Raw genomic sequence first — 25,719 nt, 5'->3', positions numbered from 1 at the left:
TGGCCCCGTTATCCCTGTTTTACATATGGGGGAGCAGCAGCTCAGAGAACACAAGCCACTGGCCCAAGTTCTCAGAGTTACCCACAGGCAGGAAAAGGATTTGAACTCAGGTCTCGTGGGACGTAAAGTCTAGGTAATGTCCTTGACTCCCCAGGCCTCCCTTGACTGACTCCTTCCAAAAGACCTCTGGTGACCAGATCCCAGAAGAGCATAATGGTCACAAGACATCAAGTGTTTTGCATAGATATTTTACCTACTCTTTACTCAACATGATGGCTTAGGTGTGCGTGGCTGAGAAGCAACATATTTTCAGGGAAGTAACAGTTGTTAATAGGAGCATGGCCTCCCATTAGGGTTCGAATATGGTAGAATCCTTTCACCCTGACCACAGTGTTCAACATGCTTCTCTCTCAGTGACATGAGGACTTATCTTTCTCAGAGCTGGCTCAAAATGGCTATCTTTCTCTTGACCCAGTCATGTTTTCTCAGATCTGGAAGATGCCATCGAAATTATCCAGTCCAATTCCTGCATTTTCCAGAAGAGGGAAAAGATCTGGACTGGATGGAACTCAGAACATTGGGATAGGTTCTCAAGTCCAGAGACCAGGTGCTTAACATCTGTTTTTTCCCTGGGTTGTCCAAAGAGATGTGCGTAGGTTATCCTCTGAAGAGGTTAATCCTCTGAACAGTGCTGGCCAGATGGTATTCATGTCCCCATTTTAAAGAAGAGGAAACAAAGGCACAGAGAGATTAACTGATCTGTCCAGGGTCCAACCTCTTGTCAATGGCCAACCTGGCATTGGAAATGAAGTGTGACTACAGAGGCTGATTCAAGAAGAGCAACTGAGAAATACACAAGCCTACTCAAAATTAGGGAGTCATATTTCACAAGGAGAAAACACTCTAAGCACTCATCATTTCAGGAAGTGGTATTTTGTGATTGATTTTACTTCCTCTTGAGAAATACCAGAGCAAATGAGTCACAGTGACCCTCCGGGCCAGGTTCCTCTTTTGGGGATGTGCCCCAAAACATTGTGTTGTGGCAGTTTCTGTGTCAGCCCAGGGCCCCTCTTGGAAATTGGATCTCTGAACCCGGTACTTGGTGATGAGTCCACGTTTCTTTAGCGGCAATGTCACTCCTTTGCTCTGAAGCGTTCTAAAGGGATACAGGTGTCCCCTGCCCTGGACAACAAGGAGCCTGCTGGGCTCCCCTCTGTCACTCAGTCTCTTTTAGTGTGTTTGGGGCAGAAGTGATACACCCTCTCTCCTCATCAGAAACCAGTCCCGACCTTCCACCAAGGCACCATGGCAAATTTGCCCTAGATGACTCAGTCACTCATTCAGTGAATAGTTATTAAGTTCCCTGGAGACCCAAAGCTGTGCAAGGGATGATGTGGTTTCTGGAAGATCTCCTAGGAGAGTTAAGACATACTCACAGAACTAGATCAAAACTGCGACCACACAGCCTTCCTTCACCTTGCTACATAGGGGATGCCAGGCTGCTTTGGCCTTCACTGGGTGACCAGTTGGGGATGATAGAGAGCAGCAGGTGCTCCTAAGGCCCCTGAGCTAAGAGGTGGTGGGACCGTCCCCTGAAGGCTGGTTAAAGGCAAGAGGGGAAGGCAAAACTCATAATAGAAGGACCAGACAGAACCAGGAAGTTCCCCAAGGTGGCCAGGCTGGGTCAGCATGCAGGTGGTCCCTGCCGGAGCCCACAGAAACACATTTTGCACATAGTTACCTCTGGACCATAGTCTTTTGCTCTTAGAAAGGGGGCTGAGGGGCGCCTGGGTGGCTCAGTGGGTTAAAGCCTCTGCCTTCAGCTCAGGTCATGATCCCAGGGTTCTGGGATCGAGCCCCGCATCAGGCTCTCTGCTCTGTGGACAGCCTGCTTCCTCCTCTCTCTCTCTGCCTGCCTCTCTGCCTACTTGTGATCTCTGTCTGTCAAATAAATAAATAAAATCTTAAAAAAAAAAAAAAAAGAAAGGGGCTGAGAGGCTATGGACCAGAGTCACTATTTTCTGAGAATAAACAGTGAGCATGGGGAAGAGTGGGGAGACGTGCCAACCCCTGGTGAGGAGGAGCCCACCCCCAGTTAGCACAGATCCCCACACTGGGCAGCAGCAGGTGGGCCTCACCAGCAGGGCCAGAGTGTTCTCCAGGGCTGTCATAACATGTGACCTCACGCCAGGAGCACACCTGTGTGAGGGTGAGCCTGTGGGTATGTGTCAGTCTGTACACATACCTGCATGTGTGAGTGGTGAAGCCAAGTTCAAAAGGAAGTATGTGACTGTGTCTGAACCTGAGCCCGATCATGTGCCTGGGACAGTATGTGTGCGTGTGATTGTGAGCACGAGGGTGTATATGTAAGACTGTGAAGGCATATGTGTGTGAGTGTGCGTGCACACACATATATGAGTGTTTGCACGTGTGTGTGTGTGTGTGTGGCTGTGTGCACATGTGAGTGCATGTGTGAGGGTTAGTACTTTCATATGTCTGCCTCCCCCCTCACAAGATTTTAGTGTCAGGCTACCTGTTTCATAACTGGCATAAAGGAAGCTACATACCTCCGTTTTGTGGAGGGTCAAATATGTTCCAAGCATATGCTTCCTGCTTCAAATCCTGGTCTCATTTTATCTCCATCACCACCATGGGAGGTGACAATTGCTGCCCCGATTTTGCAGCTGAGGTGACTAAGATACTGGGAGATGAAGTGGCTTGTTTGAGCCACTCAGCCAGTACATGATTGGGGCCAGACTTCGATCCCAAAGCCCAGGCTCTATCCGTGATATCACCCCACCTTCCATAACCTGGCAAATGAAACCAAGAACAGAAAAATCTAATCAGATGACAGAAACTCGTCAGAACGCTGGGTCTGCATAGGGTCAACCGGGGCTGTGAGCCCTCGGCAGTGGCATTTGGTGTGTGCCAAACTGTAGCAGTTGCACGCCTGAGCGGTGGGCATGGCGAGTGTCCCCACCAGCTCACTTCCTCTGAAGTCACCTCCCCCTTCTGCTCCCTGTTGTATTTACATCAAGAGACTGCCTGCTGAGTTACGCAGAGCTGTAAACAGATAAGCCACATTTGGGGAGGCTTGAAATTATTGACCAAAACACAAGACTCCCATGCCAAAGACGTCAAAGCAAACCGCAAGCTAGTGAGCAAACTGTTTTAATGTGCGGGGCGAATAAGTGTGTTATCTTTATCGGTAAGAACATAGATTAACTGGTGGGGCTGTTCCGGAGGATATGTCATATTGTGGGACTATCCGTTACCTATTGGTATGAGAAGCTAGCTCTCAGGGCCAAAATCTTAGGAAGGGATGACCCAGTAGTGGTTCTTTGCAGAGTTTACTGGGTTGTCAGTGCACAGCTGGTTCTTGCTTATCATGAGCCCCAGAGTCATTGCTTATACACGCTCTTGTACATGTCCTTATATAGTGTTCAGTTTGCAAAGAGCTTCCACATACTCAGCCTTCCTACCTTAGTATGGCCCATTTGGGATGGGCAGGAAAGCGATTATCATCTCTGTTTGATGGATGAAAGAACTGGCACAGAAAAGTTAAGGGACCTGCTCAGAGTAACTCAGATCAAGGCCGGTGGGGCCAGGAGTCAGACTCAGTGCTGTCCTTCTTCATCCTCTTGGCACCCCACTGTGAGAGCTGTTTTCAGCTGACCACAGCAATCGTTTCCAGTTTCCTTTAGTTGGAGCCTTAGTCATTCCTTGCCTAGATCATCCCAATCCTCCTGTTCAATTCTCAGTCTCTGGTACTACCAAAGAGCCACCTTGCACCCTTTGGGAGCCATCCTGTAGGATGAGCCGTCTTTTGGGTGGGAAGATGAATGAGCCCAGAGGCTGTGGGTAGAGAGAAGGAGTGTTGCTTCCCTCACAGAGCTAAGGAACAAAGTGGGTAGGGTACAGAGTAGGGAGCCATCCCTTTACCCATAGACAAAGACATTCAGGACCAACTTTGATGTTGAAGTCAGCAACCATGACAAGCTCCCTGTGCTGTGGCCAAAATCACCATTGCACTGGGGCTTAACATCCAGGCCAATGCTTGGGCTATTCTGGGTGCCGTGCAATTCCATATAAATTTTAGAGCAAGCTTGTCAATCTCTACAAGAAGTCATCTGGGATTGTGTTAAATCTGTAGATCATTTGAGGGGGCATGGGTATTGCCATCTTAATGTTAGATCTTCCACTCATTGAACATAGAATGTTTTTCCATTTATTTAGCTCTTTTCAGCTAAGTTATTTTCAATAGTGTTTTCTAGTTTTCTGAGAACAAGTTTTGTACTTGTCTTATTCAATTTATCCTTGTATATTTTATCCTATTCAATGCTATTGTGAAGGAATCATTTTCTGAGTTCATTCTCAGATTATTCACAGCAAGTGTGTAAAAAATACAATTGATTTTTATATATTGATCTTATTACCCTTCACTCTAGCTGTTCTCATCTGTTAATTCTAATAGTTTTTTAGTAGATTCCTTAAAATTTTCTATATACTGGGGCGCCTGGGTGGCTCAGTGGGTTAAAGCCTCTGCCTTCAGCCCAGGTCATGATCCCAGGGTCCTGGGATCGAACCCAGCATCAGGCTTTCTGCTCAGCAGCTAGTCAGCTTCTCCCTCTCTCTTTGCCTGCCTCTCTGCCTATTTGTGATCTCTATCAAATAAATAAATAAAATTTTTAAAAAAATTTTCTGTATACAAGATCATGTCATCTGTGAACAGAGATAGTTTTACTTCTTCTTTCCTAATCTGAATACTTTTATTTCTTTTTCTTCCCTAACCACCTTAGCTAGAACCTCCAATACAATGTGGTCTAGAATTGGTGAGAGCAGACATCCATTTAAATCTATTGAGACTTGTTATGTGCTCTAGCATTTGGTCCATTTTGGAATGTGTTCCGTGTGCATTTGAGAAGAATATGTATCCTGCTATTCTTGGGCAACGTATTCTATAAATGTCCATTAGATCTGGGTGGTTTGTAGTGTTCTTCAAGTCCTCTATTTCCTCATTGATGTTCTATCCATTATTGGATATTGCAAGTGGGATATTAAAGTTTCCAATTACTATTGTTGCACTATTTCTCTCTTGGAGTCTATTTTTGCTTCCTAGACTTTAGTGCTTTATTTTTGGGTGAAGATATATTTATAATTGTTACATATCCTTGGTGTGCTGACTCTTTTATTAATATACATTGTCCTTCTTTCTCCCTTGTAATAATTGTTGTCTTAAAGTATATTTTGTCTGAATTTAGTACTGCCCTCCCCCCCCCCAGCCCCGGCTCTCCTTTGGTTACTCTTGGTGTGGCCTTTTTCAATCCTTTTACTTTCAACCTATTTGTGTCTTTGAATCTGAAGTACAGTATTTCCTCCTTACCTGTGGTTTTAACTTCCCCAGGGTGAGTTACCTATGGTTGAACATGGTCTGGAAGTAGATAATCCTCCTTCTGATTTGTCATCAGAAGGGCAATACTAGCTTAACCCTATTCACATTGCCTATGTCATTCACCTCATTTCGTCTCATTATATAGGTATTTTGTCATCCCATAGCGCAAGAAGAAAGGTAAATACAGTATGATAGGATATTTTGAGAGAGACCACATTCATATACCTTTCATTACAGGATGTTGTTATAATTGTTCTCTTTATTTATGAATTGTTGTCACTCTCCCACTGTGCCTAATTTATAAGTTAAATTTTATCATAGGTATACAGGTATAGGAAAAAACATAATATATATAGGGTTTGGTACTATCTGTAGTTCAGGCATCAACTGGGGGTCTTGGAGCATATCCCCCATGGATAAAGGGGGCTACTGTAAGTCTCTTTAGACAGCATATTGTTGGTATCTTTTTAATCCATTCATCTACTTCAGCCTTTTTTTTTTAAATTTATTTAAAGATTTCATTTATTTGAGAAAGAGAGATCACAAGTAGGCAGAGAGGCAGGCAGAGAGAGGGGAGGAAGCAGGCTCCCCGCTGAGCAGGGAGCCAGATACAGGGCTTGATCCCAGAACCCTGAGATCATGACCTGAGCCAAAGGCAGAGCTTAACCCACTGAGCCACCCACGCGCCCCTACTTCAGCCTTTTAATTGGACGTTTATTATTTATACTTATCTTTAGTGTAATTTATATTTATATTTAGTGTAATTACTGATAAGGAAGGATTTACATTTGCTGCTTTGCTACTTTTTTCTGTGTCACATATCATGTTGTGTTCCTCAGATCTTTAATTACTGACTTCTTTTGTGTTGAGTAGATATTTTCTGACATAGCCTTTTAATTCCCTTGTTTTTCCTTCTTTTACTATATATGTTTGGTTTGTTTTATTAGCAGTTGCCTTGGGGATTACATCTTAATTTATAACAATCTACTTTGGATTAATACTAAGTATACAAAACCTTTTCCTGGATATCTCTATCTTCACAGACATACTATGTATGTTACATCTTCATACACTGTGGTCTTTATACACTGGGTGCTCCTCACCATAAACTTAGCATTATTGTTTTGTGTAGTTATCTTTTAAATAAGAAAAAAAGAGAAGTTACAAAGAAAAATACATTAATCCTGTCTTATGTATTTACCTATATAGTTTACTGCTATTCTTTATTTCCTCATGTGGATTTGAGTTACTTTTTAGTGTCCTTTCATTTCAGCCTGAAGGCTCCCTTTAATATTTCTTCATGGGCAGTTCTGCTTGTGATTAGCTATCTCAAGTTTTGTTTATTTGGGAATGTGTTAATTGCTCTTTCATTTTGGAAGAATAATTTCATCAGATATTGAACTGTTGGTTGACGGGATTTTTTTTCAGCCCTGAAGGTCAAATGTGTCACCCACTGCAGGTTAAAGGAAGGTAGTGTATATGTACCAGATACTCAGCAAAGGGCAGAGATATACACCCAGACAGGAGCTGGGTTTCGAACAGATGAGGATGAAAGAGTCTGGAAGGAAAGAAGCGTCTGTCAGAGTGGGAAGACCCCATCCAGCTGCCCCTTCTGGGTGAGCTGAGATGACTGTCAGTCATAACCCACAAGAGCCTCTGCCCAGGGACCAGGACAACAGGCTGTGGAAGACTGCAGCCATGGCTAGGAAGGAGAGTCTGTGGTTTCCAGTCTGAGACGAGTGATGGTTAGCTTGGTGGCATAACTGGGGAAATAAGGAAGGAAATAACCATCTGTGAGAGAACAGACACATGGAAGATGGGCCATCTGTGCTGAGTCAGGAGGATCAGGAAGTGAGAGAGAGGAGGAATATGGAAGCATAGGCTGAGAAGCATGATGGTGGGCTCCAGCTAGGAGTCTGTGAGCTGCCAGTCACTGGGAGGCAACCCAAACCAGCTGCAGCCAGAAACAGGAATTTATCAGAGCTATATTGGAGATTTGCAACATCTTTTGAGACCTGAAGATCTAGGCTTGTAAGATGGACAAGAATGACGGTGGCTCTAGAGGGCCAAAAAGCAAGAAGCACAAGGATTCTTTTCTTATGGGACAGCATGGCTGAGACACCCTTGCTAGATACCTCCCCCATACTGGAAGGGACCCCTGTCACAGCAGACATTGTCACTGTGGCCAGTGCTAGGAAGTCCATTCAAACCCTCTCTCAGACTTTTTGTGATGTTTAAGATTAGAATAAAAACCAGGCAGGGGCATCTGATGGGCTGAGCCTCCGTTGCCTGACCACATCTGACTGCCTGCAGGCATATAGCAGATCTATTCCTTATGGTTTCCAAAGAGGGTGATGGCAGGATATTGCCCCATGATAGGAAGGGGCTAGATATTGTGTAGCCCCGAATAAGTTCCCTTCTACCATAACAAATGAAGGAAAGAAAAGGTATCATTTTAAAGGCAGAAGACTCTTGAGTGGTTTTATCAACTTGGAGAGAAGAGCCAGTGAGGGAGGGAGGGATTAAAGATGCAAAAGGAAGAGAAATGTCTAGAAGAGCAGAGAGACGTTATGTTCCAGGGGGAGGGGGCAGTCTGCCCAGAGGAGACCCACAAGGGGCAGGGCTGGTTGTGCAGGGGAGGAATCCCGACTTTGGGGAGAGGTGTGAGTTGAGAGAGAAGGCATCTGGGAAACTTCCGTTCTTTCCATCTGTCCCAAACCCTGGCTTTCCACAACAAGCAGGTGTTTTCACGAGGGAGAAGACTTGTTTTCCAATAATGCAAAACCGACCAAATTGGTGAGTCATCACTTTCTAAAATCTGACTCTTTAGGGAGTGGAAAACATTTCAGACCTGCTTCCTCGCTGCATCCAAGTGAGGACAGGTTTTGCCATTTGAGCTTGGGCGGGCAATAGCCTCACCACTGGGTCCCCCGCCCTTGCTTCAGGGAAATGGTGACAGCTCCTTGGAACTTCAGTACATCATATTTACAAGACTCAGAACCCCATTAGTGAAGGCACATTCCCTCTTTCCCCTCAGGCTCTGCCAAAAGCAGGAGCTCAACAGGCAATCCGGCTTGGCCCAGGATGTCAGACCTGTGGGCTGGGGTCCTTTTTTTCCCCTCCCCTAGTGCCTCAGAGGACCCCACCTACTCACAGCAAGGCTGTCCCACTGTCAGTTCCACACACTCCCTAATAGAAGTTTTCCCTTCCAAGAATCTCACAGTGAGAACTTGCAGCTCGATAAAATCTTTATCTGAAAGCTGCCTGATTAAATGGGGAGCTCAGACAATTGGCCACGTAGATTTTTTAGTGAGTAGTATTTGTCTGAGCCCAACATTTACAGAGACTTAAAAATGAGGCCTTTGAGTTCCATAGAATCCCTGTGTGATAATTGTCAGAGCCCCCTTCGAGAAAGGACTCACTGGTCAGCTGCAGGAAGTGGGATCAATTGACAGTCCCCGGCTATTAGCTCTTCTAGGATCAACCTCAACTTTCAAGCCAACTCCATGCTGTTCTGGGAGGAGGGGCACAATGATGGTCAAGGTCATGGTCTTCTTGAGGAGGCCCTCAGCCAATGACTACAAAAGGCAATGGTACACAGGCCTGACACCCAAGTCAGATCCTCTACTAGGCCCTCTGATTTTTTGTTCAGATTTTATTTATTTGACAGAGATCACAAGTAGGTAGAGAGACAGGCAGGGGTGGGGAACAGGCTCCCCACTGAGCAAGGAGCCCAATGTGGGGCTCGATCCCAGGACCCTGAGACCATGACCTGAGCCAAAGGCAGAGGCTTAACCCCCTGAGCCACCCAGGCACCCTGGCTCTCTGCTTTGGAGCACCCAAGAATTTTTGCTTGGTGGTCCCGTGCTTCCCTCCCACTCCACTCTTGAACAGGTGTTAATTCCCAATAAAATTCTTATCTTAGCATCTGCCCTAGAGAACCCAGACAGCTTACCAGTCACTCACCCATCGCACACAGCAAGCACCCCTGCCCCGGACATCAGCTGCCTGGACTAAGTTGAAGGTGAGGTGTGACAAGTGCGACAGTGGAAGGTGGAACAGAAGGCTGTGTTTTCTGAACCCACTTGGTAACCCAGGCCCTCTCTGCCCTGACGTCAGGGCTGCAGAACTCTAGAAACCATGCCCAGAGGCTTCAAGTCACAACCGAGGGGCTTTCCAAGTCAAGTCTCCAAGTTCTGGTCTCTACCCTCTTGTCTGGGTGGTTTTGCAATGCCCAGTCCTGGATTCTGCATCGTTGTCCTTCTGACTCTCTGGCCAGGAGCCTAGGACACCAAAGACCCAGAAAACTACGGGTCCAGGCTCTAGACCCATTCTGGGGGCCTGGGCTGTGTGTGCGAGGCTGTATCCTACACTGAAGTGTGTGCACGAGACTGAAATGAGAAGCAAGTGAAGCATCTGAAGGACGCATTGGGCCAACGGCAGAGGCAGACATTAGACCTAAGGCCACAGGACTGTGGGACTGTGGGCAGGGAGAGATGCCCCGCTCTCTGGGGCAGAGTAGCTTGCAGCACCCAAGTGCCCACAGGCAAAACCAAGGATATACTCAGAGTACTAGCAAGGCCAGGCCACCAAAGCGGCAGAAAAGTTCACCTTTGATGAATCCCACACAATCGTGCAATTAAAAACTCTAGAAAGAACACTTTAAATTCAGCATAGTCTTAAGTTTTGTTTATAGTTTATATTTAAATTATGGGTTATCATATTTAAATTATGGGTTAATTTTTAAATTATGGGTTGATTATGGGTAATAATTATGGGTAATTTAAATTTTATATATTTAAATTATGGGTCAGGTCTTCATCAGCCCTGGCAAGAGGCCTTTTAGAAGGTTCCTGTGGCCTCAGGCATGGGGGATGAGGAGATAGTGAAGGGGCTGGACCCTAACCGTGGTCACTGAGTGGGGAGTGGACACTGAAACAGGGTCCAAAGGGAAGCATCAACGTCTGGTAGGCAAAGAGGGGCAGGTGGAGGATATATGTGGTGGAAGGTCAGCTGGAGTCATGAAGAGGACCAGCTGGGTCATAGCTCTCCCTCTTCCTAGCCATCTGAGATGTTTCTAGGTTGACAGTGGGGCTTGGCCCCACTCAGTCATTCAGGGTTTCAGGCCACAGGACCTCTGCGTGGGCCTTCCAGGTGACCCCAGAAAAGGGAGACAAGCCTGGAGGAGTGTTGGAGGGAGGAGTCCTGTAGGCCAGGCCTAGAAGTAGCCACATCGTGTCTGCTCAGAAACAATGTCTAGGACAGTCACATGGAACTGCAAGGGTCCTGGGAAAGACAGGGCATCCAGGCATGTCCAGGAGGGAGACGAGGACAGAGTTGGTGCAGAGCTAGCCTCCTCTGTCCTCAGCAAGGAATCGACTGTTGGGGGGCATACAAGGTAGGGCATGGACAGGGGTGGGCTGGCAAACACCTCATGACTGGCTCTCTGGAAGGTAAAGCAATTTAAGTCTGGATTGATAACATATTTCTCGATGTAAATACTCCCACCACTGTCCATTTCAAACTACTAGCATGATCCCTGAACGAGGAGCTACCAAGAGATGTGCGATTAAAACCCAATAAACAGATGAATTAGGGTTCTTGAGAGAAACAGAACACACAGGAGAGAGCTATATATCTCTTAAGAGTATAATAAGAACATATACATATTTATGCATACGTAGGTACCATATGTTATTGAAGCTGAAAAGTCCCAAGATCTACAGTTGACAAGCTGGACACTAATGAAGGTTGTGTAGTTCTAGTTCAAAGGCCAGCAGACTCAAGACCCAGGAAGAGCCAATTTTCAGTTCTAGCCCAAAGACAGGGGGAAAAAAACCAAAAAACAAAAAACATCAATGTCCTGGCTGGAGGCAGTCAGGCAGGAGCGTTCCCTTCTATGCATGGGAAGGTGAGGTTTTTTGTTCTTTTCAGGCCCTCGGCTGCTTGGGTGCGGCCCACCCACACCAGGAAGGGCAACATGCTTTATTCAGTCTACTAATTCAAATGCCAGTTTCATCCAGAAACACCTTCACATTGACACTGAGAATAATGCTTGACCAAATGTCTGGCTGGGTGCCCCATGACCCAGTTAGGATGACATACAAAGTCAACCCTCACAATAGCATTTTCACCACATGATACAATAGGCGCAAATGACCTTAAGAATGTAGAAACTACTAAAATGTAGTAAAATAATTAGGAAGTGATGTGAGTTGGGTTGGCATTCCCTCTGCTTTTAATCTGATTCAGTTCACTGTAAGTTTATGTAATGTAATCTCCAATGATGCCTGCGTTAAAATCACAAAATTCCTAAAAACTTAGCAATCAGCTCTCATTGGCTTTTGTTCTGGCCAGCTGCTCCAGCACACCACAGGGATGGGCAGGAGTGACACACCAGAGAAATGGAACCTCTGCCTTCTGGCAACAGGGACAGAGAGCAGTCGAAGCAGGAAGTCAGGGGACACTGGTGCCGGTGAGCACTGCACAGGCATCTCAGACCCAGGCGAGCACTGTTTTCTCCCTCTGCCTCCGGAAGAGCACCCCCTGTCCTTTCTGCAGGTTCTGGAATAGGGAAGCCGGGTCCTGCTATCTAGATGACATCTTGGTAAAAAACAGAGGAAGACTCGCCCTCTTGGTGCAGCGGATCCCTCTAACAGTGCCAGGGCACACAGCTTTGTCAGCATTAAGGTCCCAGCCCTACTCCCCCCTCTACTGGACACCTTTGTACAGTGAACAGGCTGTACAACCATACCTGTGGCTCCATGTGGAATGGAGCAGTCTCCCGTTGAGACTTGGAAGGGGGGAACACTTTTCCACTTTCTGACTGGGAGGCTGGCAACATGTGCCCCTCTCTAGGAAGAAGACTCCCTTGGGGTGACAGCAGGCAGTGACTGCCTCTGGTGTTCCCGGGCTCAAGGATGTGCAATTATCTTCTCAAGTAGTGGTTCTCAACCCTGGCCACGTGCTGGATCACCCGAGGAGCTTTTACAACTCCCAATGACCAGCGCACATGCCAGACTAAACAGGACCTGGTGGCAGATGGGACACAGAAATTAGTTGTCAAAACTCCCCAACATGCAGGCAAGGTTGAGAACCACTGACCTGAAGCAGAGCTGGAGGTGGCCAGTGATATTGGTGGGTGACCACCCGTCCAAGAGGTGTGACTTCCAGCAGCTGCCTTTGGAGAGTTCTGCCCTTCCTACTCACCCTTCAGGGCCTGGCCAAGTCTGGCCCACAGTGGTCTCGGAAAATGCCAGGCTGGAAACTGGGGGAGACCCAGGACCACTGCTGGGGAGGCAGTGCCATGTGGGCAGGGGCAAGGCCATGGAGAGAGGGCCGCCTTTCTGCCTCTACTTTTGTGTGAGGCCTGTATTTTCCCTTTGTAAACTTCAGGAAGGAGGGGGCGCTAATGTCCCTTCCAGCTGGACCCATCGTTCTCAGGTGCAGGGTCCAGGCTAGCTCTTGCCCTGTTCGCAGCGTTACTTCTGGGTTTGAGCCCAGAGCCTCCGAGGTTTTTTCCGAGTCCAGCACTGATCCCAGGAAAAGCAGGCGGGTGAGTGCAGCGACTTAATGTCATTGGGGGAAACAGCTGCACAGGAAAAGCACCCGGGGGTGGTTTCTTAACCAAAACAAGTGTGAGTGGACCCAAACTAAGTGTTCAGGGCATTTTCCTGCCTCTGGCTTAGAGGACGTGGTCCAGGCTGCATTACTCACAGGGCTTCACGATTGCTCAAGACATTGTCACTGGCCACGGGACCTCACCCTGTGACCCTGATGTCAACATGAGATTTTCCAGATCTGTAGCCTCCCCAGTCCTCCCGCATGGCCTGTGTCCCAGCCTGACCCGGCCTCTACCTGGCCTGAAAGAAAAAGGAGGGCAATTTGGTCATTCTGTAGTATTTCTTGGAGCTGTCCCTCAAGCCAGTATTCCTCACAGGGCTCATGGCCTGAGTCCAGCCTGAGGCTCAGGACTGGGAGTGCAGGAGGGGTGAGACACAGCTAAGAGCCCCAGGGAAGTGCTTTATGGCTCCTTTTGGTGGTAGAATCAGGAGAGTTTCACAGAGACTTGCTCAGAATGATCAGGCTTATGCAACTGAAACTGTGGGAAAGGACACTCCTAGAAGAGGGAACCGCTGGTGCAAAGGCACGGGGGCACACAGGAGCTGCATGGTCACGTAGCATCAGCAGGAGATAGGGCACAGATGAAGGCAGGGACTGTACCATGAAAGACCTTGAATATTATCTCGAAATACTGATTCCTTTCTTCTGAGGGGTGGCTGAGGGCTGGAGAAAGGGACTGGATGCGGAGTAAAACAGCTTTGTCTCCATGGACTTTGCTTTCTCCGGGCCACCTGGCCATTGGACCCCCACATCCCGGTGAGTCCTTGACATCTCCAATTCTCCCCTCCTTTCTATATGCCAGATCCTGTCCTCTCTAACATGGATTGCTGCAGAGGCTAGACCGCTAGCCTCCAGAGCTTCTGGACATCAGCTACGGGATTCGATCCCACATTAATGCTTCATCTGGGGATCAGTTGGCATGGGGGCACTCTGGGGATCAGGGAAGGAGCATGGCCATTCAAATAGAGCGGTCGTCTTTCACGCCCCTTGGTTCAACGGAGAGGAACACACAGCACTCGGACTCGGAACAACCCAGCCCCAGACACAAATGCCTAACACAGCATGTGGGGTCGTTTCAGGGGCACAAACATTGATCCTCACCATCCAGCAAGTTCGCTGAGGACTCTCAAACCAAAAACTGCTCATAGGAGGTGGTTGGAATTTGGGAATTTAGAGAGACTCGCATCAGAGAAAATCATCAGCTGTAGACACTGCCCGGAGTTCCGATTCCTGTCCTGACAGTATTGTGTGACTTTGGGCAAGTTATTTAACATTTCTGTGCCTTATTTTCTTTATCTGAAAAGCCATGACATTAGCACCTGCCTCAGAGAATTGGAGAATTAAATGAGATACGGAATATGAAGTCCTAGCCTTAATGCCAGACACATAGCAGGCACCTAATAAATGATAGCTATTACTGTGATTGCAATTCTTGGGCAATTTTTAGGCCTTGAGGCTGAACTCCCCCAAAGCCCCACTATGCACTCTTTAGAGTTATGCTAGTATTAAATGGAAACTTGACAATTTGCAGATTCACTACTCGGTGAACAGTTTCTGAGACCCTACTGTGTGTGGGCCCCAAACTAAGTGCTTCACGTGCATTCTGATTGCTGTCACCGTGTTAAGGCAGCAGAAACATCCCTCAGGGGCATCCCTCTGCTTGCTAGTTGCTGGGCCCAACCCCGGGAGGATGGGAACACCACCCAGGCCACCAGCTCGCCAGCTCCATGTAAGACACACCTCTCTTTCACAGTTGAACAGTGAGCTCAGAAACGGCCTCCTAGCCAGCGCCCCCCCCCACCCCCCGCCCCTGGCTGGGGACATCAGGCAGAGCAGGTTGCATTGGACGGGCGGGGTCTCCCCTCTCTCCCAAGAGCGCTGGACGGGAAGGGGTTTGCTTGGCGGGACAGAAGGACAGGGCAGCGGCGTGGATTTCCAGCGGCTTTTCTTTGCCTGCAGCTCGCCGGACAGGCCCTCCCCGCGCAGTGGGCGGATCCGTTCGGGAGCCCAGAGCCTTCCGACCCGCCCCGCGCGGCTGGGAACCCTCCTCGCGGACCCGCCCGTCTGCCCGCCACCGCCCGCCCCGCAGGGAACAGAGCCCCACTCTCGGGGCTCCCGCATGGGTAGTGAGGCAGGCACCCCTGGGCAGAGGGGCAACCGGTCTGCCCCGCCCTGGCCCAGTGATTGATCTGTAGCCCTTACCGAGCCTTTTACTGGTTCGCTGGAATGGGAATTAATTCTGGGATGGATAAATAATGCATTGAGGTTTGTGTAGTCCAAGGCAAGCCATTGGTCAGCAGCAAGGAGAGGGAGACTCTCCTGTAAAGCCAGCAACCATGGGGGCTGGAGTGGGGCAGCAGGAGGGGCAGTTGGGCCAGAGGAAGAGAAAAGGGAAGTGGACGACAGCATGATCGGCACAAGGACTCCGGCCTGGCGGCTTCTGGAATATGCTGAGCCCAAAGATCAGGCAAGCCAGGAGGGGTAAGTCCAGCTTCCTGGGGCGTATCTGGGCATAGTGTGTGTCTCTTGGCTAACACGTGCAGACACTGAGACGCTGCCACACCGGGAGTGAGATGAGGCAGGCATTCCAGAGGCATCCTCCTCATTGCCTGCCCAGTGAGGCTCCCAGGGTCTGTGGGCGTCAGACTAGAGCTGAGATGCCCAATGGCCATTTTAATGCTCTAGTCTGTGTGCAAACCTCACCCCATGGTCTGTGTTTCGCCGAGTTCCTGAGTTGCTCAAAGTGACCTGGTGACAACTTTGGGAAAACTGTGTTCCTTTACTATAAAGGAAATGCTCAATGCTTGTGATTTGCCCCAGCAGCCAAGCAGAAGTGGCCCTCACTAAGGAGGGCCATGCCCTGGCTTCTGGAGACGGCCAGGTCCAAGGGGGAGTCCTCGCTTCTCTGGCCTGGGAGGGTGCTGGGTAGAGCCTTTGGGAGCTGCCCAGGGCTGGGCTGCAGAAAGCAATTCCTTGGATAGGCCAGAGGCAGGCGGGCGCCCCCATGGGGAGAACTCCCAGGAGGCTGCACCACCTGGAGATGAGAGTGCTGAGGGCATGCATCTAGAAATAAGTCAGAGGTGGGAGTCTGGAAAACCTTGCTGGATGATCTTGTGGGACTGGGCTAGTGCCCACCAGCCAGCCTGTGTCCCTGCAGAGTGGCCTGGAGACTCAGGACAAGTCCCTGGGCTAGGGACAGCATCACCCTAGGGACAGCAACTTCTTGGCCAGTGTCATTCTAGATAAGAACATCTGTCCTTTAAGAAAATAAAATGCATCTTTGCAGGTGGCCAGTGTTTACGGAGGGCTGAGCTTCCCTTTGGAGCAATGAGTATGAGGACAGGTGGTTTGGAGGCGGGTGGAACATCTGCCTGGGGAGCTTGGAAACCGCGTGTCTCACCTGGTATGTGTGTGACAGGAACCCTCCAGCCTCTTGTGGAATTACGGGCAACACACCCATCGCATTAGCTATTAACAGATGACTATGGGGTGGGCTGGCCCTCCAGAGCATGGTCACCGCTGTCAGGACCCCTCTGTGGGTTGCTCCAAATGGATCATAGCCTGTGGACCCCAGTGGGCAAAAGAGAGCTATGCATGGCTCTACTGAAGGGTAGGAGTGCAATTTAGTGACCACCTAAAGGGGTGGGACAGGCCCTACATGCCTTTTGAGAAAACTGAAGTCTACCATCCCAGCCCTGTCGAATGTATTAGCCACTGGTCAGATGTGGCTGTTGAGCCCTTGATATATGGCTAGTCCAAACTGCGAAATATACACACTAGATTTTGATGACTTGGCAGAAAAAAAAGAATGTAAAATACCTTACTGATAATTATATTGCATACAGGCTGAAATGACAGTATGTGGATATGTTGAGTTAAATAAAATACGTTATTAAATTTAATTTCACCTATTTTTAAAGCAGCTACTGGAACTGCTTTATTATAAACTGTATTGTATTTATAAACTATTGATAAATACAGTTACACATGTGACTCATATTATACGCCTGTTGTGTAGTGCTTGTCTAGAAAGAGGCTTCAGCAAAGGGGCTCTCAGGAAGCCAGCCTTTGAAATCCCAAACTTCTTACAAGCAGTTGTCCTAGGTCAGTGGTTCTCAGCCAGGTGTGATCTTGCCCCCCTCCCCAGGGGACCTTTGGCATTGTCTGGAGACATTTTTGGTAGTTCCGACTGAAGGGCTACTGGCTTCTAGTGGGTAGAGAATAGGGACAAAACTAAACATCCTACAAAGCAGAGGACGAGCCCGGCAATAAGAATTATCTGGCCCCAAATGTCTATGGCCTAAGGTTGAGGAGCGTTCTACTTGATGATATTATCTGGTAAGATACAGTAAAGGATGACGTTTACGGTGCCATGAGTCAGCTAACCACTTACGCACAAAAATGTATGATCATAAACTGTGATAAGAAGCATTCTAGGAGCATCTACCACAAATGTAGCATCCAGAGGAAGTGTGAGGTCCTTGGGCTGTGAGCTGGGAAATGACAGGAAGCTAACTAGGCAAAGAATGGTGGAAGAACAAGGCCACATTGCAGGCAGGGTGCATCACGGGTGGGTGCCTTGGGAGGGGCGGGTGCATGGGAGTAGGAGGTGGGAGCTGGGGGCAGGGAGGGGCAGCAGGCACAGCATGAGGCTGGAGACCAGGTCTGGAATTGTCTCCTGCAAGGTCAGGTTTGCAGCTTGTTAAGGAATAGTTCTCTCTGGGGACATTTCTGGAGAAATACAGACCAAGTTTTTGTGCAAGTGTGTGTGTGTACCATTAAGTAATTGGGCTGTGGTAGAAGTGGTAGAAAGAAGAGCTCACCTCAAAATTCAACCCCCTCTCATTGAACATTTTAGGAGCAGGGCAGGATACATGTCATAAATACAGCGAGTCAGAGTACGCAAATCACAGCCCTTGGTATCCAGACACCGCCTTGTCCAGACCATCCATATTCCAGATGGACCTCCAGGCAATATCGCTATGTGGATACGCTGGGTTGCACAAAAAAGACTGGGGTGGTTTTCTGAGATAGTTCATAAAATCAGCCTCAGCCAGCTCAAAAGCGTCGGGGGTCTGGCCCAAATGCTGCTCAGCAGATAGGGACTTCCCAGGGACCCTTCTTCAGAGGCATGTTGGCTGTTAAATTCCTGGCAGGCCCCCATCAGGCCAGCGCTGAGTAAGTATGCAGAAGCTGCTAACACCCTGACAGCTGTCCTCAGTTCTCCTTTCTAAGGAGGGGGAGATGTCAAGATCAAGACCCTCCAAAGGAAAACCCTATTGTCCTTTACCAGTACATAGAACTAAGTTTGTTCAATTGTCATGCCTCGACCAAGCTCAGTTTCTAAGAAGTTAGAGGCTAGAGAGGCGGGTGTCAGTATATGGACACACACACATGGAAAAGGCAATTCAAAAAACAGACTAGCACCCAAACTAGCTGGAAGTGGCTCAGAACAGAATGGTGAATTCAAATAGTGTGCTTGCATTTAAGTGCAGCACGAAATTCAGACTGATGTCAGGAAGGTGGTTTGGATTCCCTCAAATCAGTGTGGACCGGCCATTAATACAATAAGTGATTTTAACTCACCATTGTTTGCTTAGGACCAGTTCACGCTCATCCTAGCTAGTCATGGCCTATTGGGTCCAGGCTGGTTGGAGCCAGATGTGTTTCCCTGCTTTACCCCTGGGTCCAGAGGTCCCTTCCAGAGACAATTTCCTATTGCTTTGCCCCAGCAAGCTCCTCCTCTACTGAGTCCCATTTCCATATTCCCAGAGTAGGACTAGAAGACACAGTTTACCCCTGCCTTTACCAGTTTTCCCAGAAGAAAAATAAGATAAATTCACTAAAACTCTTAGAATGTATTACATATACAATGGAGCAAGCACAAGTCTATGTGCTTTATGACATGGTGAAAGTTGCGATTTCTTTTTCAAGCTAGAAAATAAAAATGTAGAGCAGGTACCTTCTCTTCTGGGAATAAGAGAGGAAGAGCATCGGAGCCTTGTGTCATTCCCTCGGGCCCACTACCATGTTCTGCGCATCCTAGGCCTTCCCCACTCCCTCCTCTGCTCAGAGAGTCCCTGGGAGCACCTGGTTAGAACCAGACCTGATTCCGCATCTCTCCAGCCATAGTCAGAACAAAGCCCCCAAATACTTGACCCTGATGCAGCCCCTGCTGGCCTGGTTGGTACCCCTTTCTAATTCCACTGTAATCAGACTTAGGTCTTCAGAGACTGGTGTGTTCTGTCAGTCTTGATTGAAGCTTATTGCTCTGGCCTTGCCCTAGTCCACAAGGATGAGGAATGCAGGGCAGCCCTGTTGCTTTATCCAAAGAGCACTTGACTCTGCCCATCTCACTTATCCTCATGCCATCACCCACCCTCAGCCATCATCATCTCTCACCTGAACTTTGGCAGTAAGACTGCCTCACTCCTACCCACCCTCATCCATTCTCCACTCCAAAGCCAGGGCTATGTTTTCCTGTGTAAATTCAGGCATACGTTCACCTCCAGCCTCTTCCCCAGTGTAGAATCCTTCAGTGGCTTCCCCATTGCTCCATAGGTTAAAGTCCAAACACTTACCATGGCCCACAAGACCCCTCTTACAGTCTAGCCAGCGGCCACCTCTCCAGCCTCCTCTTACTCTCCAGGCTCCAGCCACATGGGCCTTCTTCCTGTTCTTCAGCTCTTCCACGGGCCTCCTACCACAGGGCCTTAGCACACCATTTTCCCGCCTGGACTACCTCTCCCTTCTCTCTGTCTCTCTCACTGTCTCTCTCTCTCTCTTCCCCTCTCCTCCCTCCCCCTACACACAGGCATTCCTTGACTCCAACTCATCTTCTAGTTCTCAGTTCAAGTGTTGCCACCCAGGGAGGTCCTCGCATATACCGCAATCTAAGCTAGGTCCTCTGCTGCAAGCTCTCCTTTCTTTACAGCATTTACCTTGGATTAGAGTTGTACACTCCCAGATGGAATGATCTTATGGATATTTGTCACCCCACTGGACTGAGTTCCACGAGGGCAGGAACCATTTCTGGTTTCGAATATCATTATACTTCATTATCAGATACCTGAAGGAACTCAGTACATACATTTTGAATGGAGGATGGATGGATGGATGGATGGATGGATGGATGGATGGATGGTAAGGAAAGCATTAGCCTGGGAGGTGGAAGCACTGTCTGCCCTAACTGATCCAAATCCTTAGGAAAGTCAGCCCCCTCCTCCAACTGACTTATATATTGCAAATGTTTTCCCTATGTGTTGCGTGCCGTTTACTTTTTTATCGGGTTTTTTTCCCACAGAATTACATAGTTTTTAATTTTTATGTCACTATTCTATCAATATTTTCTGCCAAGGTTTCTGCCTTTGTTTAGAATATTTCAAAATAAAATTGATGTTGCTATGAAGGAGGCTCCTTCTTTTAGCAGAAATCATGGAACTAATGGGCCATGTTATAGCAGCTTTAGCCATCTTTCCTAGCAGGATTATCAGTGTCTTGGAAGCCTTGATGAATGAGCAGAGCCTGGTCAGTCTTTTGGCGATGGACAAAGAAAGCTCTAGAAGACCAAGTACTTTGAGTGGACTCACTGTTCTTGATTTTCCCCCACAGGAAAGTAAACCATCATTTACTATGTGTCCTCCATGCTCGAGGAATCTCTACTGTACTTCATGAATTCTCATAACTACACTATGAAGGGGCATCAGTGCTCCCATGTTAGCAGATATGGAAAGTGCATCATAGGGGCCCTGCCAACAAGTGGCGGCATTTGTACTCATGTCTGTCCGATGCCAAGGCTTCTGACCTCTCTCCCTGACCCAGTTCAGGGATCCACACCAGCCAAAGCCATGGTCAGTAGCCCTGCACGTCCCAGGGTCGGGGGGGGGGGGGGGAGTATAGATACTTCAAGTCATAAGATGCAGTCATTTGTTTTTATTTTTATTTAATTTTTAATTTTTAAAATGTGTTAAACTAACATATAGTATTATATAGTTTTAGGTGTACAATATAGTGATTCAACAATTCTATACATTACTCAGTGCTCATCGCTGTCCTCTTAATCCCCTTCACCTATTTCAGTCATCTTCCTTCTCATCTCCCCTCTGGCAACCACCAGTTTGCTCTCTCTAGTGAAGAGTCTGGTTTTTTGTCTCTTTTTTCTTTGTTCATTTGTTTTGTTTCTTAAGTTCCACATATGAATGAAATCATGGTATTTGTTCTTCTCTGACTGACTTATTTCACTTAGCATTATACCTTCTAGATGCATCCATGTTGTTGCAAATGATAACATTTCATTCTTTTTTATGGCTGAATAATATTCCAGTGTGTATATGTGTGTGTGTGTGTGTGTGTGTGTGTATCTGTATGTGTGTATCTGTGTATATATATGTATACACATCTTCTTTATCCATTCATCTATTCATGGACACTTGGGTTGCTTGCATATCTTGGCAATTGTGAATAATTTTGCAATAAGCCTGGGGGGCGCATATCTTTTCAAATTAGTATTTTTACTTTCTTTGGAGAAATATCCAATAGTAAAATTACTGGATCATATGGTAACTCTATTTTTAATTTTTTGAGGAAACTCCAGACTGTTTTCCACTGTGGCTATACTAGTTTGCATTCCCAGCAACAGTACACGAGGGTTCCTTTTCCTCCACATCCTTACCAACACTTGTTTCTTGTGTTTTTGATTTTATCCATTCTGACAGGTGTGAGGGGATAGCCCATTGTAGTTTTGATTTGTATTTCTCTGGTGATCAGTGATGTTGAGCATCTTTTCATGTGTCTGTTGGCCATCTGGATGTCTTTGAAAAAATATTCGTGCCTTCTGCCATTTTTAATTAGGTTATTTGCTTTTTTGATGTTGTGGTGATATTTTTAAGAAGATGCTCACTGCATATGAACACATGGAGATGAAATTTAGACAACTATTGGAATATTTAAGGTTGAATTATTAATATGTAGTAGAAAACTCTGCAAATGAAAAGAAGCAAGATAATTATGAACTCCAGGGAGAGCCAAAGTGATGCATAAAAGGAAAAATTACTACAGTATACTACATAGCTCAACTGGGAATAGCAGTTACATAGTGAAAATTAATAATGCAAATTTGGCATGTTGAGAAAACCAAAATTACAATATAACTATGGTGGGAGGATGGAGTGGGTACTTGTGTGTGATGGGGCCAGGGGAGTCAAAGAAATAAAATCCTCACTTTCCATAGTGACAGGTCAACAAATAATACTTAAAAAAGAAAAATCAAGAAGTGAGTTGGCATAAAAACAAACATTTAAGTCAATGCAAAAGGATAGAGAGCCCAGAAATACACCCAAGCATGTATGGCCTATTAATTTATGACAAAGAAGCCAACAATATAGGATGGGGAAAGGAGAGTCTCTTCAGTAAATGGTGTTGGGAAAACTGGACAGTCACATGCAAAAGAACAAAACTAGACCATTATCTTATACCATATAGAAAAATCAACTTGAAATGGATCAAAGACTAAGACCTGAAGCCATAAAACTCCTAGATGAAAACATAGGTGGTGAGCTCCTTGACACTAGTTTTGGTGATGATTTTTTTTTTTAATTTGACACCAAAAGCAGAGGTAACAAAAAACAAAACGAAAAATAAATGCAGGACCACATCAAACTTAAAAAGCTTCTGCACAGCAAAAGAAACCATCAACAAAATGAAAATGGGAGACACTATTTGCAAATCATGTGTCTGATAAGGGCTCAGTATCCAGTATATATAAAGAGCTTACACAATTTAATAGCAAAAAAAAAAAAAATCCAAACAATTCTATTTAAAAATGGGCAAAGGAACTAAATACAGACATTTTAAAGACGTACAACCGCCAATTGTATGTCTGATTGCCAATCAGCGGAACTAATGTCAGGGAAACGCAGATCGAAACCACAAGAGATATTGCCTCAGACCTGTTAGAATGGCCATGGTAAATTAAACAAACAGAACCCAAGAGATAGTGAGGATGTGTTGTCTTCAGGGAAGGTGTGGGGAAAAGTGAACCCTGGCGCACTGTTGTTGGGAATATAAGTTAGTACAGCCATTATGGGAAACAGCATGGAGGATCCTCCAAAAATTAAATAGAGAACTACCATAGGATCCAGCAACCCCACTTCTGGGACTATATGCAAAGGAAATGAAAATGGGATATCAGAGGCATCTCTGCCCTCCTGTGTTCACTGCAGCGTTAATCACAACAGCCAAGATATAGAAGCAACCTAAGTGTCCATCAAAGGATTAATGAACAAAGAAGATGTGGTGTGCAGGAAGATACAGTGGATTATTACTCAGCCATGAGAAAGAAATCCTGCCATTTGTGACAACATGGACTGACCTTGAGAGCATTGTGCTAAGTGAGGTCAGAGAAAGACAGATATGACATGGTATCACTTATATGTGGAAACTAAAAAAGGCAAACCTATAGAAACAGAGTAGATAAGTGGTTGCCAGGGATGGAGGGGAGGGGACCTGGTGGAGGGGTGAGTAGGGAGAGTTTAGTAAAAGGGCGCAAACTTTCTGCTATAGGACAAAGAAGGTTTGAGGATCTGATGTAAAACACAGTGTCATAGTTGGTGACACTGTATGGTGTAATTGAAACTGGCTAGCAGAGTAGAAGTGGCGTTACTCCCCCACACAAAAGAGAGAAATATATGATGTGATGGATGGGTTCATCAACTAGATGGGTGAGTCAAGGGGGGAAAATGGCAATGAATGAATACTGTTAGAAATGTAGAGGTAAATAGCAAAAGGGCCAAACTAAAAAGGATGAAAATGACTGCCTCCTGGGGTTGGGGAATGGAAGGTGGTAGAAGAACAGGAGACTGCCAGGTTTCACACCAAGTCTTGTAGGACCACTTGAGATGGTTGGTTGGTTGGTTGAGGAGTGACAGCCCAGAGATCACATAACCTCGTATCAGTTCAGACTAGAGGATTGCTCTGAAGGGATGACCGTGAGGTTCCCAGACCTCCTCTGATTGCTTGGTTCTGAATAGTGTGGCCTTCCACAATATGCCCATGGTGACTCCATCCTGCTCACCTGCCCAAGCTTGTCCACTGATGGCTCCCTAAAACAGAGCACCTCCATGGCCCTTAGAGTTGGATGGCAAAGGGACAGTAGCTTACTTAAGTGACATAGTATCTGGCTTTTCCTGAGACTCAGAGAGAGGATCTAGGGCTGGGAGGTGGGTCAGGGATGTGGTCTAAGAGAACAGTTTCTGGAGAGTGGAACTGGGGTCTGGGCCGGAGGCCTGGTAGGGACTAGGGATGAAGACAGCAGCTTTTGCTGCAGAAGGAAGGCCATGACAGACTCACATAGTGGTCTCCTTATTCTAGGCCAGGCTCCAGTACCCCACTGCTCAAGGCTGTCACCTTCCCCAGTGGTTCAAGTGCCCAAGCCTACATTTTCTCTATCACTGGCTGGGCCTTCTACCCCCACCCGGAAGACTGAGCTCTCTCCTATCTCTCCTCCCGAAGTTTGCTCAGAAATAAAATGAAGGGGGCACCTGGGTGGCTCCATCAGTTAAGCATCTGCCTTCAGCTCAGGTCATGATCCCAAGCTTGGGAGCCCCTTGTCAGGCTCCCTGCCCAGCGGGGACCCTGCTTCTCCCGTTGCCTGCCCCTCCCCCTGCTTGTGTTCTCTCTCTCTCTCTCTCTCTCTCTCTCTCTCTGCTTCTCTCTCTCTTTCTTTCTCAAATAAATAAATAAAATCTTTTTAAAGAATGAAATGAAATGAAGCTGCAAAGGCCCCCAGATGAACCAAAGGACCAGCCTCAAGGACCTATCAGAGGAAATAAAATTCCCAATTTGAGAATCCTTGGACAATAGTGGCCTCAAAGTACATTGCAGCCTAATTTTGTGAATACTGCTTATTGTAGGATTTTCATGATTCGTTTCTAATGTTTTCCTAATTTTTTTAAATTGAAGCATAGTTCACATATAGTAAAATGTCCAGATCTGTAGTGTATAGCTCTGATTACCACCCAGGTCAAGACCCAGAGCCTTTCCTTTAACCCCAGAAAGTTCCCTCCTCTTTCCCCATCCCTCCTCGCTCTCCTCACAGCCAGCCAACCAGACACTCTTCTGATTTCTATCACCATGGATAGAAATCATGGAATAGTGGTTTTGCCTATCCTTAAATTTCATATAAATGGAATCATAGGATATGACTCTCTCATTACTAACACATCAAAGGCCCCAGAGAGCCTTTGCACTTTCTGCTCCAGGGAAGGAAGGCAGGAAATTCAGAAAATGTCTGCCGAGCATTCAGCATGTGCCTTATACCAGCCCTGTGAGTCAAGAGAGAAAATGGACGCAAGATAATTTAAGTAAAATGCTCAAAATCACCCCACTAATAAAATCAAAAACAACTTAACCACAGAACTCTGAGGCTCAAGAAGCTTCCTTCCCACCATATTGGCCTGTCCAAAGGTGGGGACTGGGTGGTGTCACTGAGCTGCGTGGACCCCAGAGATGACAGGCTATGTGATCCCTGGGAAGCACCTGTTTCCATGGTATTCACAGTGCCATCGCCAGGTGCGGGGACAAAAACAGAAGACGGGGTCATGCCATCCACTTTGTTCTGGTGTGTCTCAGATTTGTTCCAGCTGGAAAGCACCCTAGCTGAGCAGCAGGCTGGTAGAAAAGGGGAAGGACTCCGGATTCGGCAAGAA

General features: G+C 47.0%; 1 protein-coding gene across 4 annotated transcripts in view; it reads left to right on the top strand.

Annotated features, from left to right (window-relative positions):
- ARHGAP22 (Rho GTPase activating protein 22) overlaps positions 1–25,719 on the top strand; it is a 162,473-nt gene that overhangs the window by 14,163 nt on the left and 122,591 nt on the right. Inside the window, exon 1 of one of the 4 annotated variants that reach the window (XM_046027288.1) lies at positions 15,088–15,496. The exons of the other annotated variants lie outside the window; for them this stretch is intronic. Coding sequence (XP_045883244.1) covers positions 15,463–15,496 — 34 coding nt within the window. The 5' untranslated portion in view covers positions 15,088–15,462. Of the gene's footprint in view, positions 1–15,087; positions 15,497–25,719 lie in introns of those variants that run through there. 4 annotated transcript variants of the gene reach the window in all.

This window comes from Meles meles, chromosome 13 (assembly GCF_922984935.1).
Source record: "Meles meles chromosome 13, mMelMel3.1 paternal haplotype, whole genome shotgun sequence".
Lineage (NCBI taxonomy): Eukaryota > Metazoa > Chordata > Mammalia > Carnivora > Mustelidae > Meles > Meles meles.
Note: the sequence above shows the minus strand (reverse complement) of the source record. Positions and strands in the feature narration are given on the sequence as shown.